Source organism: Sapajus apella, unplaced genomic scaffold, assembly GCF_009761245.1.
Source record: "Sapajus apella isolate SASKATOON/1434 unplaced genomic scaffold, GSC_monkey_1.0 scaffold3, whole genome shotgun sequence".
Taxonomy (NCBI): Eukaryota; Metazoa; Chordata; class Mammalia; order Primates; family Cebidae; genus Sapajus; species Sapajus apella.
In genome coordinates this window covers 41,708,719-41,729,616 of record NW_022436943.1, presented here as the reverse complement: position 1 = coordinate 41,729,616, position 20,898 = coordinate 41,708,719, and the positions used below count along the sequence as shown (strand labels likewise).

General features: G+C 40.1%; 1 protein-coding gene across 2 annotated transcripts in view; it reads left to right on the top strand.

The window, feature by feature from the left end:
• The window catches only part of SAMD12 (sterile alpha motif domain containing 12), a 418,645-nt gene that overhangs the window by 384,750 nt on the left and 12,997 nt on the right, over nucleotides 1-20,898 (top strand). The window contains exon 5 of one of the 2 annotated variants that reach the window (XM_032246413.1): nucleotides 14,380-14,413. The exons of the other annotated variant lie outside the window; for it this stretch is intronic. Coding sequence (XP_032102304.1) covers nucleotides 14,380-14,413 — 34 coding nt within the window. The remainder of the gene's footprint in view (nucleotides 1-14,379; nucleotides 14,414-20,898) is intronic. 2 annotated transcript variants of the gene reach the window in all.

Here is a 20,898-nt window from a genome sequence, read left to right as displayed (position 1 = left end):
TGGTGAGGTTCATTTGGGAAATGGGAAAAATAGGGTCATAGATAATCATAATATTTTGTATTAATTAAATAGTCTTCATGCTCTCCAACATGTTCAATCACATCCCTGTAAGTAAGAGCTAAACCGTATGTTAATATTCTTGTCTAAGCAATGAGAAAAGTGACTCACCCAGTATCATATTTCATGTTATACCAGGCCAAGCAGGAAAACCCATGTCATCTTTTTTTTTAACTTTTATTTTAGGTTTGTGGGTACATGTGCAGGTTTGTTACATATATACACTCATGTCATGAGGGTCTGCTATGTAGATTATTTCATCACCTAAGTACTAAGCCTAATATTCAATAGTTATTTCTTCTGCTCTTATCCCTTCTCCCACCCTCCACCCTCAAGTAAGCCCCAATGTCTGTTGTTCCCTTCTTTCTATCTATGAGTTTTCATCTTTTGGCTCACACTTATAAGTGAGAACATGTGATATTTGGTTTTATGTTCCTGCACTAGTTTGCTAAGGATAATGGCCTCCAGCTTCATCTATGTTCTCACAAAAGACATGATCTCATTCTTTTTTATGGCTGCAGAGTATTTCATGGTATATATATACCACATTTTCTTTATCCAGCCTACCATTGATGGGCATTTAGATTGATTCCATGTCTTTGTTATTGTGAATCGTGCTGTAGTGAACATTCACATGCATGTGTCTCTATAGCAGAACTACTTATATTCCTCTGGTTAGATACCCAGTAATTGGACTGCTGGGCCGAATAGTAGCTTTGAAAGCCCATGTCCTCTAATTCCTGGTCCAGTGTCCACCACATCTGATGCTATCAAAGATTTATGAAATGTTCTACTCATGCACCCTCTCACTGTTCCTCAGTTTTCCCTCCACACACATCCAAAGCTACCATGTTCCTCTAAATAGCTCTCATCCTACGTTCACAGATGGCCCCTCTGGAACTTCTTGACTCCCTTAAGCTGCCTTAGTACCTTCCCTGTGCCCCCATGGAACTTTGCTTCTATCTCAGTTACTACACAGAGCTTACTGGATTCTAATTATTTTTCTTTACAATACTATCTCCTCGTGATGACTTTCTCCAGGGCAGGACTATGTATACACTTATCTTTGTATCTCCACCTTCTTACAAAGTGCACAGCATATAGGGGATCCTCCATAAATGTTTGTTGAATAGTTGGATGAATGGATGGATGGATGAGTGGTCAGATAGATGGACAGAAGTTCTTTCAGGGTGAAATTTAAAGAAATATACGAGAAGCCATCTTGCTATCAAAGGAGGGTTTTCTTGACTTTGTTAAAGATAGGATCCATCTGATGCATAATTACTTATCCATGTTCTGCTAGAAATTTTACTGCTGAAATACGTGTTTGGTATGAAGCTTCAATACGCCCCAAAAAGAAATAGCTTGTCCCAGGCAACAGTGTAATATGAGTAGCATAGTGTCCAGATGGTGAGAATTTTAATCCTGAGTTATTGAGTGTATGATTTCTTGCAAGCAACTTAGCCTCCTCATTCCTCAATGTCCTCATGTGTTAAATGGGGACAACATTGGTACCTCATGTACAAATGGTTTGTGAGGATTAAATGATACAATAAATATAAAACCCTTAGTATGCACCAGCACTTTGGACAGTGCCTGGCACAGGGTAAACGCTCAATGTCCTTGAGTCCTTTCGTCTTCCTACTGTGTACATATGTATCTCTGTGATCCAGGAAGTCTAGCTGAGTCAGCTCTGTATCTGGGGACTCAGTTCCTACAGAGCCTGAGGAGGTAATTGAAGCTGCTCTGGAGACTGAACCAGGTGTAACTCACTGCATCCTTAGACAAGTTACTTCCCATCTCTGAGCCTCAATCTTATTATTTGTCCTTGGAGAGCTGCTTTGATGAATTTGTAAGCTCAAGGTCATATGCTGAGTATCCTCACTGTGCTTGGCCTGTTCCTTCGTATGAATTGGACTGTATGCTCTTTGAATAGGGGGACTGTTTTATCCTCACCTTTTCACATCTGATACCAGCTTGCTCTTTAGAAGGCCCTTGATAAAGTTTTGCTGAGTTGAAATCAACTTCCCTAAATTGCTTAACATGCTCTTTTGGGGACTTTGTTGAATTCCTGAATGCTAAGCTCCAGAAAGGCTCTGGCCCATTAACCCTATTCCCCTGCAAGCAGTTAGGAACTTAATGATCCTGCTGCCCCCCAGCATGGTACAGGGCTCACCCCTTGCAGATCATTCCCAGATCCTTTCTGGGAGCCAGCCTCCAAAAGCCCTAGCTGCACAACTTTGCTGGCAGCATTTGGGACGTGAGACCAGGTCCTCTGCAAACTTAATGGAGTGCCCCTTTTATAGATTCCGGACAAAGCATTGTGTTCAGAGGCAGAAGCCTTTCCCAGGAGTTGTAAGCTTTTTTACACCTGTGCCTACATAGCACAGTGCCTGGCACATAAACTTTCAACAGAAGGGGAATGAATGAATGAATGAGGCATAGGTTTTGGTAGTACCAACCTCAAGATATGCAGCATTTAATACAGGAAGAAGTCTAGGGAGAGCCACTTTTACTATTTTCTAATAAAAAATGTCTTGTCCCATGAGTGATTTTATGACCTCTATAAGCATAGGGCAGGAGAGGATGCAACAAAAGCTTTTGGTCATTTCAATAAACACTCTTTCCAACACTTCGCCCTTTTCATGAATTCTCAGCTGAGAAATATCTGTAATAGGTGAGCAACGATAATGTCACTGAATAAAGATTGATGGAAACAAATATAAACCCAAAATGTTTTTAGTGCCAGAAATACTGTTTGCTCAACAATAAGTTACATCAAAGGACTTAAACATTTCCCACAGAGGTCAGCAATTCTGCGAGTGATGCACTGAAATTCACACCTCTGCCAGAAGCGCTCTGCTCCTGGCATGAAAAAGAAAAAGTCACATCTGTTAACGTCAATATCCCGAGGAGGCAATTTTGCCTTTTCTGATTATTGTTCAGGTGTTTCATTCTCCAAAAAGCCTGTTTCTGGAAGCTTCTTAGATCTTACAAAATTTAAAAGCTTTGTTTTAAAATTTATAAATCCCCTTTTTTTAATTTCTGTAAATCCTTGAACTAAAAATATCGCCTGTGGATGCCTGTCCTATAAGAATCTTAGAGGTACACCTGCTTCAGCAAACATCACTGTTGTGCACATAATTGGCCTCATCTTTAAACAAACCATGTAGCCAAAACTACATCTTTGGTTTTCTTTGTGATATTAAAACATTGTCCTTTGTTATTCCAGTATTTGTTATTTGAGATTCTTGATTTTGGAGTCAGGGTATTTGGAATTAGAAAGTAAGGATAATAATAGTAACATTTGGATGGTAAGTGGTTTTTCTTTCCTTACTTCATTGAACCCTTACAATCCTGTGTGACCTGAGGGAGTTATTATTTTGTTGTAATGAGGGAAAGGAGTCACTAATCAGGGTTAGAATCCAGACCTCTCCAAAGCCTGCAGCCAGTGCAGTCCTCAGCCACTCTCAGGACCCAAATCCACCTTACCTGTTCTGTGTGCTTTGACACAGCACCTATCCACTTCCAACATACGATTTCCTTATTTATTGTGTGTTTTGTTTATTGTCTCTCCCCTAACTAGAATTGAGCTCCATAAACACAATAATTACTTTTTTCTGTTCTATTTGTGGATCTATCCCAAGCTCGAGAATAGAGCCTGACACATTAATTGCACATATATTGCAATTGCTATCCTTACCTGTTTACCTACAGTTCCATGACACACTGTTTCTCTGGCAGAAAAACTGAGGCCAGGAGCCACCTGGTGATTTCCTAAGGATGACACCACGAGCAAGTTGGCAAGAGAAACAAGATCTCCCAACAGCCAGCCCAATTCTTTGTCTAAATCTCAACTCTATCTGCCCTACTTTTATTATGCTATAAAATGCATAACTGTTTATGAGTTCATTCTCAAGCACATTATTGCTTTTATATTGCATCAAAGATGGGCAAAAGATATAGCCCTATTGATTGTTCTCAGAAACTCAGCTTTTCCATCCCTCAAGGAATCATTGCTTAAGGCTCATTTTGAGGAGAGGAGCCAGTGACTATCAGAAGACTGTCTCCAGCAAGCCTACCTCCATATCAGGGTAGGGTCAGTGTAGTGATTGGTTTTAGAAATCTTGAAATCAGTCATCTGAATTTTTCTGTTTCTATCTACCGGACTCCTAGAGAACCTTAGAACTGACCAAAAGTCAAAATGCTTAGATGTTTTCAGCTCGTGGTTGCTCAGTGAGTCAGTGTCTTCTACGGAAAACCCAGATGCTACAGGAGATAGCATGGGAGTGACTTAGTGTGACTTTGAATCTGTGGGCCTGATGTATAGGACGGAAGTCTTGAATGAAAGCTGAAGGAGAAAGTGACAACTCTAGATGTAAGAGTGTATTAAGATAAAAGGGTTTGTGTTTGGCTTTCAGAAAAGAAGAAAGACTGCAGAGGCTGTCAGGAGAAGATATTTATTTGAGCATAAGTTGTTTCTTCATCACCAGCAACAGAGCATACCTTCTAATCCTCATATTAATATCTCTCATTCTGCTTATGGCACAATATGTCACTCTTAGTAGAAGACTTAGCTAGAGAGATTTTTCATCTTCTGATGACAAGTCTAGTCTACTCTGCTGTCATACCCATTCTCAAGGCTGCTGGCCCAAAGTGGGGACTTACATATAGTTTTAACAAGTCAGATGGCCCCTCTGTGCATTGAACATCTGATCTGGATTTGGTCTGTCCCATGCTCTGTTGAGGGATGCACTGTAGTCATTCAGTGCAGTGATGATGATCATAACTGGGAGTCCACCAAGAGCTCTGTACACTTTAAAAAGCACTTTCTCAACCAGGTTTGGTGACTCACGCCTGTAATCCCAGCACTTTTGGAGGCTGAGGCAGGTGGATCATCTGAGGTCAGGAGTTTGAGAGCAGCCTAACCAACATGGTGAAACCCTGTCTCTACTAAAAATATAAAATTAGCAGGGTGTGGTGGCACACACCTGTAATCCCAGCTTCTGGGGTGGCTGAGGCAGGAGAATCGCTTGAACCCCAGAGGTGGAGGTTACAGTGAGCTGAGATTGTGCCATTGCACTACAGCCTGAGCAACAGAAGCAAAACTCCATCTCAAATAATAATAATAATAATAAAATAAAAAGCACTTTCTCACACATTTTTAAATTTTAGATTGTTATAAAATCATCCTGAGGTAATTATGGCAGAGATTCTTATCTCTGCTTTATGAATTAGAAATCTGACTTAACAGAGGTTCATGATACATCGAGGTCACATAGCTGGTAAATGACAAAGCCCAAATCCAAGGTCCTCTGCCGCTCTGTTCTTTCTGCTGTGACATTCTGCCTCCTGCCCACATGGATGTCCTGCAGGCATCTCAAATACATGTCTGACACCAAATTTTTATCTTCTCCTCTTGAAAAAAATCCCCGCCCTCCTCCTCTTGTTTTCCCTGCTGATTTCATAACCGTCCTTCCCTTAATTACCCACCCTAGAACCTTGAGGTCCTCCTGTCTTTTCTCCTGCCACATGTCTTAGAGTCAACCCAGGATTTTCTTTTTTAGATGTCAAACAAAAATGTCTTCTCTCTTAACTGTTGTCACTGGCACTGCCATGATTCGGGCCTTCATTATAACTTACATGGCCCACATGAATATTCAGTAGTTTAACTCTTTCATCAAATCATCACTGAAGCTCTAGTCTGTTCCACGAACTGTGCTTGGTGTGAGGGAGACTATTCTGAGCAAAAAGCTATGGATCTTATTTTCTTGGTGCTCTGGTCTCAATTAGGTAGTAATCAAATAATCACTCCAACAAATGTAAAAACATCAACTCTGACAGTTGCCACAAGGCAAGCCATATAATCCTCTACCTGCAGAACCAGGGTGGAGTGATATTCTTAAACCATAACTATGACCATGGCACACCCTCTGCTATAAAACTTTCCTAAATGCCCACTGCCTGCACGATAAAACCCAAACCCATTAGCCTGGCATACATGTCTCTTCATGGTCTGTCTCCAAATACTAGATTAGGTTGCAAGCCACTACAACACCATTTCTCTCCCACCCCTCACTCAATTAACTCATCCTATGACTAAGCCACATCTGATACTGTTTTTTTTGTTTTTTTTTTTACTTCTTGCCATTCCAGAAACAGATCTGTTCTTTCATTCTTCTACATCTTGGCTTAAGCAAAACTCTCTTCCAGAAATACAGTCCCTCTAGCAATACAAGGAAATGGCCTACTCACGCTTCAGGCTGAGCTGGAATGACCCCTCCCACTCACTCTCTGGATGTGATTAATTATTCCTCGTGGTTTTCAACACGTTTTCCACACTGCTAACATAGCACTTCTCCCACTGTAATCTAATTACTTACTTTTTCCTTTCATCTCACCCTCATCCCCCAGATTATGAAACACTTTTGGGCAGAGATTGTTTTAATTAATTAATAGAGGTTTAAATTTATATTTATTTTATTGCATAGAGCCAGACCATAAATACATAATAGAGGAGAAAACAATTTTTGATCCCTTATTTCTTTTCACTGTGAATCTCTAAATTCTCATAGGTATTCCTTTCATCCTAATTTAGCTTCAAGAAGCATTCCCTTTATTTATTTTTTTTAGAAATCATATGCAAATAATTCTAGAGGCCTTCATATCTTCATATTCCACCACATGTCTTCTCTTCTCAATGCACAGTATGTCCCCTGCCCCTCCTGCTTTGTAAATCTCTCAGGCAGTTGGCACAAGGACAGGTTTTGCATATTTGCATAATCACTGGTTCAATGATTACAAAGTGACCATATCAAAATATGGAAAACGTGTTCTCTGGGAAGGCTTTGATGTGTTTGTTTTTTATTTTGTTTTTGTTTTTAATGTTTGTAAAGCATCAGGAATTAATGAAGCAACTGTCAAGTCTGTTTCCGTTGCCTTTCCAAGCTTGGCCAAGTCTAGATCTTGTTTCTTGGCTAAAGTGGTTTCAATCATGATTTTTAGCAACTGGCTCCTAGAGTTTGTAACAAGAAATTGAGAAACACATGAGAATAGTGAGAACAGCTTTTTGAGAAACTGATTTTATAACATGATAGGAATGATAGAAGAAAAATTTAGTGATTAACTAAATTCTTGGGAAGAAGGTAAGCTGTTATTTAAAATGTACACTTCTTAAGGGCCTATAGATTCCTAGGATCTGGCAACTGAAATGATCATTTCTTAGAGACTATCACATTTGCTATTCTACAACCTAATAGTCACGGAAGTCATAAAATACAGAATCATGGCCAGATTATTTATGTGGATTTAAATAGTGGATAGATATATCTTTGTAAAGTGTAAAATAAAATTTAAAAACATAAGCCAGCAGAATTGCTGTAGAGAACATTATTCACCACTTCCGTTCCTGAACAGCATGACAATGGAACTGTACATACCAAAAGGCTCACTCACACTGGTATGTGCCGAGAGATATTGATTCTCTCAGCCCTAGAAACAGAACTCCCAGGCTATTGGTCCCACCATTCAAGAACAGCCTCGACCATTTACCCAGAACTCTAGGCAAGTATTACCATTTTCAATGTAAGCCATAGTTTTAACAAGAGTAGTAAGTACTTGAATGCTGATGATAAGGATATCATTCAGGAAAAACAGTGGAAACTCAGGGATAAATTCTGTCTCATCCATTACTGTGTAACGAACTACTCTAAAACTTTAGTGACTTAATACAACCATTGTTTTATTGTATCTCACGATGTTGAGAGTTGCAAGTTAGGGCAGAGCTCAGCTGAGCAACTCTCCAGCTTCACATGGCATTGCCTGTGGCTCCTATATGATATTAAGATGGTGTCAGAGCTGGTCCAAGACAACTTTACTCACATTCCTGTTGGCTTGGCAGGGATGGCTGGATGACCTGGCTCAGCTGGGCTCTCCCCATCTCTGTATATTCTCAGGGTGTCTCATGTGTTCTCTCCAGAAGGGCAGTCAATCTGTTGCATTTAATCAACAGATCAAATGCAAGCTGACAATTCTCTGACAGGCCAGGCCCAGAACTGGCATAGCATCATTCCATCATTCTCCTGGTCAAAGCAGTCAGAGGCCAACCTCCACTCAAGGGAAGGGACAATAGAAACCCCATCTCTCACTGGGAGGAGATATGAAAGAATTTGTAGCTGCCTTTAATCCACTCAAGGGTGTTCAGAAAATTACCTTGTATGTTTTATTTAGGATGTGTACTTTTGATTTCTAACATAGATGGAATAGATCATTTCTTCATTCTGTTATTTAAAAGGTATTTATCAAGCATTTGATAATTGTTGATATAGCTGTGTTGTCTACTGAGATAAACCAGGAAAACACACAGGGAACAGTCTCTCCCCTCTAGAAATTTTCATCTAGATGTGAACACAAGGAAAATACAGAGCAAGCAATTAGAGGTTATAATAATATATAATTACAGTGGCAAAATGCACGTCATAGATGTGTGTGAGTAACACAGATGCCTACAAGTTTCAGCCAAACATAAAAAAACAGAGTGAGGTAAGGTGAGCTGACCTGTGAATAGCAGGAAGGGTGATGGGGGCAGTGGAGACCCAGACAGTTCATGCCACATCTAAAGGGGCAGCGTTACTCAGCTCCAGCCTGTTTTGCTCTCGAGAATGTGAGACAATGATATTACAACTACCAATTTTTCAGAGAACTATAAATCTCCCATGTTGGTAATTATTCAAATTTGGTCTACTGACTACCAGTTTCAACCCCTAAAATAGACAGTAAATGCTTTAGGATTCATGAAAAGAGGAGATAAAGGTCAACTAGAATAACACTATTTGAAGCGTGAGCTGACAAGATATGGAATCAAGCTAAGTGTCTACCAATGGGAAAATGGATAAAGAAAATGTAGTATGTATGTGTATATGTATATAGACATACACACACACACACACACACACACATATACAATGGGATACTATTGAGCCATAAAAAAGGAGACACTGTCATTTGCAACAGCATGGATGAGCCTGGAGTACGTTATGCTAAATGAAATGAGCCAGGCACCAAAAGACAAATACCATATGTTCTCGCTTATAAGTGGAATCTAAAAGTGTTGAACTCAAAACAGAGAGTGGAAATGATGGTTACCAGGAACTGGCGATGTCAGGGGATGCTGGGGGAATGTTGATCAAAGAATATAAATTTAGGAGGAATAAGTTTTTGAAATCTATTGCACAGCATGATTATAGTTAATAATAGGTTGTTGCATATCCTAAGTATATAAAAGAATAGATTTTAAATGATCTCAGCACAGAAAAAAATAAATGTGTGAGGTGATGGATATGTTAATTAGCTTGATTTAACCATCCCACAATTATAAATATATCAAAATATTACATTGTATTCCCATAAATGCATACAATTATTTGTCAATTAAAACTAAAAACTGAAAATAATAATGAACTGTGGTCTGAGCACCAGTACCATGCTGTGAACTGTTTATTACTGATCCACAATGGAATAAATAAATAACTTGATAATAAGAGTTTAAGTCCTTATAGCAATTTAATATCCAAGGCTGTCGTCAATGTTCTTGTCTTCTTGCGTACAGAACAACCAATATAGCAGAACCTGGGCTGTGAGCTGTATTGGTGTAAGCTGCATGCTAGTCATGTGCAGCAGGACCACATGTGACCATGCACTGGAGTAGAGAGGCCCATGGTGAGGCACCATGGAGACTGCGGACCTCAAATAACAGCTAGGATTGGGATTAGCACAGAGGACAGGAGGCAAGCTTTTCTAGCTATTAGGAACAGCACACCCAGAAATCAGAGTCAATAAGGCACTAAGAAGAATCAGGGGAAAGCTGATTTACAAAGGGTGTTATGGAGGATGAAGGTGGTTGGACAAAGATTACAGAGGGCCTTGGACACAGCCTTGTACAATTGAATTTATCCTCTAAGAAATGTAGAGCCACAGGAGGTTTTTGAATACAGATGGGCCTCACTAACTTCCTAAAATACCCTTTCTCCTTTTATTTTCCTCTCTTTCAAGGCCTGATTCAAATTCCACCCTCTCTAGGACTAGTCCATGCAAAAGCAATCACTCCCTTTAAAATTTCTAGTAAACTACTTTTTTTCTGAATCAACAGATACCTTATACTGTTAATTATTTTCTGTAAAGATATTGTCTTTTCTTTCAAATATTTTAAGCACTCTCTGTACAAAAACTCCTTTACCCAGTTCTGAATCTTCCTCAGAATCTAGCACAATCTCTCGCCCATACTGATATTCATTTGGTATGTGCTGATGAGCAAGACAGGTAGTTTTTTTAGGGATACTGATCTGGTAAAAGTGTTTTGAATAGATGGGAGCAGAAAGTAGAAAGTTACATTCCAGATGAAGACAAATGCAAGGGCCGAAAAGATGAATACAGAGACCAGGGTCTGGCAAGGAAAAACTGATATAGAGGGTAGATATAGGGCATGAATATTTATAGAAACGTGTTATGCACACAAAGTCACTTTAGCAGTTTCCTGAAATCTCACACCACATTTATACATGGCTAACATTTTCTTTATCAAGAAATGTTGAGAATAAGCTTTACTACTTAAGAGTTTTCCTGACTGCTGAAACTTATTCTTTTAAGCACCTAGATTTTCAAAATCTATCACTATGCACATCTGTTATTTATTTTATTTTGTTTCTGAGACGGAATTTCACTCTTGTTGCCCAAGCTAGAGTGCAATGGCATGATCTTGGCTCTCTGCAACCTCTGCCTCCTGGGCTCAAGTGATTCTCCTGCCTCAGTCTCCCAAGTAGCTAGGATTACAGGCACACACCACCACACCCGCTAATTTTGTATTTTTAGTAGAGACAGGGTTTCACCATGTTGGTCAGGCTGGTCTCAAACTCCCGACCTCAGGTGATCCGCCCACCTCAGCCTCCCAAAGTGCTGGGATGACAGCCATGAGCCACCGCACCCAGCCACATCAGTTATTTATTATGCTGTGATACTCATGTCCCTACCCTAAATAGCCCTAGACTGCTATAATGTTGTATGTTTTCTATTTCTTCACTTCTCTACCAACTACTAGTAATTGATAGTATCTGTAGGTCTTGGCTACTTCTGTGCTGCTCCTTACTTCACAGAACTTATTCTGAGTAAAGATAAAAAGATAGTTCTCTGGAGTAGAAAGTACTCGATGACAGCTATTTTTCTTGCAATATATAAACTTAAAGCTTTTTCACTAACATTTAGATTTATTTTTGATATTACATATATTTCATAGTGGTTGGCACACTTTTTTGTAAATAACCAGATGGTAAATATTTTGGAGTTTGTGAGTTATATGATCTCTGTAACTACCCAACTCTTGCCTTGTTTTGAAAGCAGCCATAAGACAATACATAAACAAATGGATGTGAATGTGATCCAATAAAATTTTATTTTCAGAAACAGGAGCGGGCTGGATTTGTCCTACAGAGGCTATAGTTTGCCAATACCTGTTTTAGATTATTAAAATTGCCAGAGCCTAATTTTTGAAATAGAAGGATTTGTCCTTAACTTGGTTTACAAAGAAAATAATAGAAAGATCTTTTTCATGTCTATATTCCTCTAGCTTAAATATTCTTATTCAGATTTTGGCTGAGCGTGATGGCTCATGCCTATAATCCCAGCACTGTGAGAGGCCAAGGCGGGTGGATTGCCTAAGCTCAGGAATTTGCAACCAGCCTGGACAACACGATAAAACTCCATCTCTATTAAAATACAAAAAAAAAAAAAAATTAGCTGGGTGTAGTGGCATGTGCCTGTAATCCCAGCTACTCAGGAGGCTGAACAGGAAAACTGCTTGAACCTGGGAGGTGGAGGTTTCGGTGAGACGAGATTGCGCCACTGCCCTCCAGCCTGGGTGACAGAGTGAGACTCCATCTTAAAAAAAAAAAAAAAAAAAAAAATTGAGATTTTTAAATCATGCTGCAGATAAATTCTCCTAACATGTTTCAATTGCGGTAGCAGCTTGATCACCTTGTTTAACCTTCGGTCCAGCCATTGTTCCACTACACTTTATTCTCCTTCCAAATTTGTTATGTCTGTGCACTCTAAGGCATCCTCTCCTATGCTACTGATTTCTGTAGGAAACAAGAGCTTTGTCATCAGCTGGCAAGTCCTGCGAAAGAATTACAATTTCATGAGGGTTACAGCTTTAAAGCAAAGATAAACAACAGTTATTTGTATTGAATTCAACACTATGTTAACTTAAATGACTTTCCCGTACCTTCTGATTTCCAAATTAAATTAAACACTAAGTTTCTAACATCTATACGCACAGTAGATAGCACCTTGCATACATGCCTATGAAAATGCTTCCTGCTTCAGTGCTATTTGGAATTTTCTTGAGACAAAGGAGATATATTTCTGTAAGCCTCTTTGGCTGAACATTGCATTGCAAGTGGAAAACTTGACAATGTTACCTCTTTGGGTGTAGATGACACTACCAAGGGCACACACTATGACCATTAGCTAACATGCTGCAGAAACCATAACTTAGGCATGCAGGTTGCTACCTGTTGAAACAAAAGATCTTGATATCCTGACATAGAAAGTAAACAACAGCATGAAATACACTTGGTGTGTATCTAAAGTGACATTGTAGTTAGCCAGATGTCTGCCTCCATATGGAGCCTTCCTATCAGAAGAAAAGGACTGATTCTAGTCCCTGTGTTTTATTCTATGGACAAGATATTCTGTTTCTTCTTCCGATTCCATTCTGAATAACCTATGACTGAGATCAATCAGTCCACAGTGATTCTTGCTTGTTTCCACTTTGATATTATTCCTTGGGACCACCAATAGATATCTTTAAAAGCTTGACAGTATCACAAGTATATTTGCATCAAACTCATGAACTCTGCTGTCAATTTCCAAGCAGGGTACAAGACCTTGTGTGTTTATGGGGAGTGGAGTGGGGGTGCGGGGTCAATACGTTGGTGTGCTGTGCTGAAACTTTTTTTCTCTTGAGTGTTTTTAAATTCTCTAGTTCTTTCCTGAATCCACCAGAATTGACCTAGACTCATGATATGGTCCGATAAGGGCTAAGGAATAAGACTTTAAGAGCTCCATAGCCTTGCTTAGCCCTTAATAACTTCAGTGTGTAGCATAATTATGCAAGAGTTTCAGTTCGGGAGTCAGCAGATCTAGGCTGTCTTCCAGGTTCTGTTCTTTGGGATTCTAGAACAAATCTTGCTTAGAGCATCTGTGAAAATTAACAAGGTAGTGAATTTTGATGATCTGCTGCATGGCAACCCATCCCATAATGAAGAGGCTCAGAAAAACAATTATTATTTGCTCATGCTTTTACAATTTGGGCAAGGCTTAGCAGGGACCTCTTAATTTTTTCCGTACATACTATCATCAGGGACTGAGGATCCACGTCCAAGATGTTTCACTGAAATGGCTAGCATGTTAGCACAGGCAGTTGGCTGCTTGTTCAGCTGCAGTGGCAGCTGATATTTGGAATAACCTCAATTCCCCTCCATGTGGGCCTCTCCATGTAGCTTCATGGCTTATTCACAGCATAGTGACTGGGTTCCATGGAGGAAGAAACACAAGTTTCCATTCCTCCTAAAGATTAAGCCCAGAATAGGCATAATGCCATTTCTATTATATGCTGTTGATCCAAGAAGTCTCAGGCCTGTCCCAGATTCAAGGAAGCAGGCGGGGGGAAAAGACCCCATCTCTCAACACGAGGTAGGGAAAAAGGCTATGACAAAATATTTGCAGCCATCTCACATACGATATGGAGATCATTCATGGTTTTTTATTTTCTGTAATATAAATTTTATCCAACAAGATTCTGAATTAAATTCAGTATTTTATCTCTTTGCCAAAAGATGAGGTCCAGCCTCCCTCCACCCTTTTGTGCTTCATTGTATTCTCATTCTTTATTAAAAGGGAAGGGATTCGAGGTTTGTTAGGCATCTACAGGATACAAGATCCATGATATATGCTCTTTCATTTACTTTCTGGCACGTTTTTTAAAAATGTACTTTGGGTCAGACATGGTGGCACACACCTGTAGTCCCAGACACTTGCGAGGCTGAGGTGGGAGGATCACTTAAGCCCAGGAATTTGGGGCCTCAGTGTGCTATGATCTTGCCTACAGAGGTCCACCGTAATCCATCCTGGGCCATATAATGAGACCCCCATCTCTAAAGTTTTTTGAAAAAATGTATCTTGGATTTGATAAAATACAGTAGTTCTCACCAAAAATAAAATAATAATTTTTAAAACTGCAATATACACATCAATATTCTCCTTTTACAGATGAGGAAGCTGTGGTTCAGATGGCTCACAGAAGGTAATTAACTTACCAGTCTCAAAACTACCAAGTGGAAGAATTTGTTATCTTCATTAGCCCACACTGGTTCCTTAAAATGGTAGAACAACACAGGTTGGTAGTTCTGGAAAGATATGAATGTTGTGCAGTGACAGCCATCCCACCTCCTGTCTCCAACAAACTTCAAAAATATGAATGAAGTGCTGCTGTAGTCCCCCCAAACCAAACGCTAACCGTCTGGAAGGAAAGCTTTTCATGGGGCTGGGCCACTGCCCAGGACTCCTTCGCAATCCTGTTCAGAAGAATAGCAAATTAGAAAAAAAACAAAAAAAAAACATACTTGTAGAGTGTTTTATAAGGGCCTCATAATTTTATAGAATCAGAATCACTGCTCTGAAAATGGGAATAATCTAAAATAAGAAATATTTTCCAACCCTTCAGAACAGGAGTATGCTGAAGGAAGACTTGCCCAACTTGTTCTTTTAAAGCAGTACATTAAACATTCCTTGACCCCTTACAAAAGAGAGCTGTGGTTTAGGTCACTGCTACTCACTCACCCTAAGGAAATGCCAGGAGCTTCCTCTCTCTCTCTCACTCCCTCTCTCTCTTTCTCTCTCTGTCTCTGTCTCTGTCTCTCTCTCTCTCCATCTCCTCTCTCTCTCTCTCTCTCTCTCTCTCTCTCTCTCTCTCTGGGCCAGCTCCATTGTGGGGCCACTGTAGACAGCAGCAAGCCAGCTTTGCTCTTTATTTCTACTGCAAAGATGAGAGGAGAGGCTTATAGACTCCCCCTACCAAAAGGAGGGAGACTCCATCACTTCTAATACAGTGATTCGTTATCTTATGTTTGTTTAGTTTAGGAAACTATGCTGATTACTTGGGAGCTGTGCAAAAATGCATAAAACACAATCCCTTCCCATGTGAGGTTTCTGTAACTAGACAAGGGGATAAGGCTTGGGCAGAATTCCCAGCCATATCTGTAAACAGCAAGGAGAGCTCCTCCCCCTCCCTTCTGCTCCTCTGGAATCTTGCCCTTCTATAATAGCATCGTGCAATAGTGGTTTTTCTGTGTGCAAATCTCTCATTAGACGGTGAGCTTTCTGAAGGCAAGGGCAGGGGTTATTTGTTATTCATTTTTTAAACCCCAATGTTTAGCACAGGGCCTAGGACAGCAATCAGGAGATGATGTTTATTCCATTTGTTCATCCATTCATTCGACAAAATCACATGGAGGTTCAGAGCAGGGAGAGACAGGTTTGTATGTGAGGCCTTCTTTCAGGAGTAGCCAGTGCAAGTAGCACCTGCTCTTACAGAAAAGGTAGAATTTGGGCAGGAGGATGAGGAAAGAAGTAGAGACCATGTAAACAAAGGTAGGGCCATGGAGGACAGATTTAATCAATTATTGTGTCTGGAATGTGTTGTGGGTAAGGATGGAAGGAGAGGTTGAGGTTGCCATCATGAAAGGCCTGGAATATTAGGTCAAGTTTTTGCTTTTTTTTTTTTTTTTTTCTTTGCAAAGGAGACACCAGTAAATAAAATCCTCTCCAGGCTGCAGTGCTCTGGAGGAGAGCAGTGAAAAATGGCATAGGTAGCTTCTCATTAGAAAATGTACCTGGGATTTGTCTTCCTCCTTGCAAATGATGTACAAAGAATACTACTTTAACAACAACAGACTCCAGGTCTTGGCTGTGATACTTCCTTAGGGAGGTGGCAGCGCATATTACTCAGAGCCAGAGCAGGTTCCATCCCGGCTCCATCAGCTTTGAGTGATGTGACCCAACCTCTTTGTGCTCTAGTTCTCCCATTTCAAAGTGGAACTGACAATCATATCAATTTCAAAGCTGTTATGAGGCTTAAAAGTAATGATACACGGAAACCCCAGGGGAACAGTACTTGGCACAAGAGGGTTTCACAAATGTTAGCTATTATTATCCCTTGTCTTCTGCGTATGTTGGTTTCCTCATCCAAGCAGAGATAATACCTGTCCCAGCCCATTTCTCCTGGACCCTGACAGAATAAAAGGCCATTAAATGTGTGAAAGCAATCTGGAAGTTAAGTGCTGCATAGCAGCAAGGTATTGGTAGGGCTGTTAATTAGCATATGCTTGGCTGAGAGGTTTGGTAATTACCATATCCTTGGCTGAGAGGCGATCCCAAGAGGCTGGGCTGAAAGGTAGGGAGGTCTTGGCTCTCTGGGTTCTTTAGGCTATTGGCCACAGGTGTATGTCTGTGAATCGTTTCTCTAGATACAGTATGTCATGGTGAAGACCTTATTTAACTGGTCCAAGATTACATAAAGATGGGAATAAGGAAATCAACTAAGCAAGAAATAAATAAGGTTTAAGCCCAGAGCCTTGCAAGCAGTGTAATTTCAAACATCGTAGTCTTGGACATCTGGGCTCTATTACCTAAAATCTCATTAAACCTTCAGCTTCATAATTCTGTGTAGAACCTGGCAAATTGCAAGATCCTGCTGATGGCCACCAGCCAGTTCAAGCAATTAATCACAAGGGTCCCCAAGTAGGTTTGCAACTCAGGCCAAGTGGATTCTTTGAGGGGAAAGTGTGTACACAAAAGAAATAGCCCAATCCACACAGTCTCATAGCAACGTGCTTTATGGCTCTGCCCACACAGAGAAATTATCTGTTATCATTAAGACATCTCATAACTCTTTTCTCAATGGAAATTAGTACTCACTAGCCCAGGGAAGATCTCCAAGCCTTGTTAACTGCAATATAGACTGTAACCTGCTGAGAACTGATGGCTCTAGTTCAGACAAAACCAAACCCTACCCTTTCGCCACCCTCAGCACGTTCTCATTTGGGGGAACACAACTTGAACTGAGCTCCTTTTCCTTTTAAACTTTTCTGGAATGTCTGGACATTCCAGAAATGTTTGCATTCCCCTCTATGTTCCAGGCTAAAGGGCAGGAACCCACAAGTAAAATAACCTTGGAGCTGGTCTTCAGAATCCTGCCCTGATATGACCCAAGGGGAAAGGGCTCATAACAAAGGAACTATTTCTCGTAAGATTTCTTGCTTGATTTTGCCAACTCAAAGAGGTTTATGTAAACGAGATAATGGGGACACTTCAGAATGTTTATAAAGCCTTTCCTAATTACTATTTTGTATGTAGAGTGATTCTGGGAATATGATGGAGAAGGGGCGGGGGAAGCCTTGAACCCCTCCTACTTACAGCAGGAAGGAGAATGAGAACAAGAATACATTTACAATATGGGTGAGAGGATTTGAAGCTTCACCTTGCTGTTTAGGTTTCTTCTCTCTAAACCTTTTTTTTGTTTTTGTTTTTACTAAATCACTGTCACTTTTCTCCTTTACAGCGTGGCGCCGTCAAATGTGGTAGCCACCAGGCATACCTGAACACTTAAAGATAAATGAATTGAAATTAAATTAAATTTAAAAGTCATTTCTTTCATGCACCAGCCACATCTCAAGTGCTCAGTAGCCACATGTGGCTGATGGCTGCCGTATTAGACCAGATATAGAATATTTCCATCATTGCACACAGTTCTACTGCACTGTGTTGCTATAGATTAAGGAACTCTGTTGCCTCCCTACTCAAAATATGGTCCACACACCAGTAGCACTGGTATCACCTGGCAACTTGTAGAACAATGTGATCTGCATTTAACAAAATACCCAGGTGATTCGTATGAACATCTTAAAATTTGAGAAGCACTGTTCAAAGATACCTTCTACTCTAAGATTCCATATGGCAAAATGTCATCACTGTTAAGTATTATTCATTAATACCTTTTTATCTTGCATAGCTTTGTTTCCAAAAGAGATACTCTATCTCTTTGAAAGGTGACCAAAAAAAAAAAAAAAAAAAAAGATAGTGTTTACGCAGACCTTGTATTCTCCTTTGAAATTGTGCTTTACTTTTTCTCTTGAAAAAGCTGCAGGATCTGGAGATTTTTAAAAAATATTTTATCTAAAGTAGCGAATCTTAGAGAACATTGTTCCAATGAAGAATCTGTTGGATCAGTCAACAGAGAATCCCTTGAAATTAAAATAAGATTAAAGCAAAAGACAAAGAGGAGAAAAGATAATTTTAAAAAAAGAAAGGGAACTTCACTTATTCATGTGGTTGACAAACACGCAGGGCTCTATGCTCTGTGACTAAGAGAGATGGAGTGTAGAAGCAATGAGAGGAATTAGAAAACAATCCCTCCGAGTATAATCTGCCACCCAGTGTAACACTGTGGAGATGGAGGAAAATTTCAATGGTATCTTAGATTATACTTCAAGGTATATTTTTATGCTGTCTTGTGAGATTCACTGTTGTTTGTGCCAGTGGACAGTTTTCTTCTGGAAGGTTCGATGCGCTTTTAGAGTGGCTGTCAGATTGTAATGGCTTGAGATACTTGCCTCTGTCCAGTGCAAAAAAAAAAAAAAAAAAAAAGTGGAATCGCTGAGGTTACCACTGACTAATTGGCTGTACAAATGCATCCCTGCTGAGAGCATCTGGCCTGATGATACTTCTTCCAGAAATGCATCATCTCATATTCATGTGGTACAAGATGATAGTCCACTGTTGTCAGCAGGCTTCTAGCTCAAGAGAGCTATAAAGCTGGGTGAGACTTTGCCACTTTTCTGGGAAATCTTCCCCAGAGACTGGAGTTAATAGATATCCTAAATGATCACAGAGAATGTATAGAGTTTCAGATACTTGCATAGACTGACATTTCTAAACCAATTCTCATTAAAGAACAATACGTTGGCCCCCCAAGAAATTCTGTCTCTACTTGAAAACAGCTAATTTCATCATGTAGCTTTCTTCTTATATACATTCGTTCATTCACTCATTTGACAAACATTTCAAGAGCACCTTTGATAGTCCAGACATTCTACCACACACAACAGAAAGAGAGGCAGCAGACATACTTCTTGCCTGAAGGAACTGAAGGTTCACAGCAGTGATGAACCTTAAAGAGAGGTCCCCAGACTAGCAATATCAGTGTCCCTGCAACATTATTATGAATTCAAAGTCACAGGCCTACCCCAGATCTACTGAATCAGATTCTTTCATTTGGTACCCAGAAAACAGCATTTTACCAAGCTCTCCAGGGCATTTCTAAGCACAGTAAAGTTTGAGAAATAGTAGTCCAGAGACAGGTAGAGCATCGGCAATTCTAATAGAATATGATACAGATTCTGTTTAATAATATAGTAATGTATAATGATACAGATTTGAGACTCTCCAACCCCTGAAGCCCCCAAGGCAATGCAGGATACTTTAGTGTTTAATGGAATACATGTGGTTTGATTGATTTATGAGAAACCTGTAAACAGTACTGGGATGATGGACCATGCCTGTATTTCCAGGACTTTGAAGGGGTTGAATAGCTTCTCCTGTCTGCCTCACTCTAAATATTTGGATCGTTGCACTGTATGATATCCAGGATTTGTGATATTTTATTATATGAAAAGAACAAGGCTATAAACCAAATTTTCCTGCAGTATATACCACTTTTCTCTGTCTGAAGGATAAATAACTACTATTTAAGTACTGGGGGAAAATGTAGGTGTGTACGTGGACTTTTGCCAAGCTGCTTTCGTGTGAATTCTCAAGGCTATGGTTAAAGAGAGTTTTCTAGTCCTCCCCTGGACATTCTGAATCACTGGAAATGGAGACAGGGTGGACCAAATGAAAATGTTACGAAGCTCCCTCAGATGAGTTTGAGGCAGTCAAGTTTGAGAATCTCTGGTTGAAATGTCAGAGTTCTTAAACCTCAGAATCTAGAGATTCAGTTTAACCTCCAGGAATCAGAGTCAGTTTCTTAGAGGTTTTTCAGGCTCATAGTGTAGTCTAGAAGCTTTAGTTCTAGAAGAACAGTACGTGAGGAAATAAGACGTCCTTTTTTTTCCCCCAGGGCTGAGAAAAAGGAGAGAACCATTTTGCACATAAAGGCATTCTTTTTCTCTCACTTTCTCAATGTGTCAGGGGTCCTCGCTCATCACGAGAACCCTTCAAAACTCTCCAGAAAGAGGTGACCATCCAAGCAGTGAGGACTGCAAAGCCAGGCAGCAGAAATACTGCTCTGATATATTCAGGAGCTAGTTATATTCAATAGAAACACTAAAACCAAGGGGTGAGAGGGTGTGGGTGGAGGCCAAGGCCTTCCTATCTGTGCCAGGTATCCATCTAAAAATGTTCCCATGGGGCCTTAAGACCTCGTATTTCTCGCTTAACATTTCTGGAATTAACAGGCCCTTGATATTTCATAGTCAGATCAAAGGTCATAGCCTAGCCTAAAGGCCACAGCCTGCCTTGGATCACTCACCTCTCCAGGTCTGTCTTTCTCCATTTGTGGAGTAAAGATCATGGTACCTAACTACTTTGGTTGCTGCAAATTGGACACAGGTTCTTAGCATGATGCTAGGCACCTAGGAAGTACTTGGTTAATGGTAGTGCTAACTGTTATGGTCATTATGTTGTCTGTAGACTCTTTTACTCTAGGTTCTTTATAAAAACAGAACTAATAAG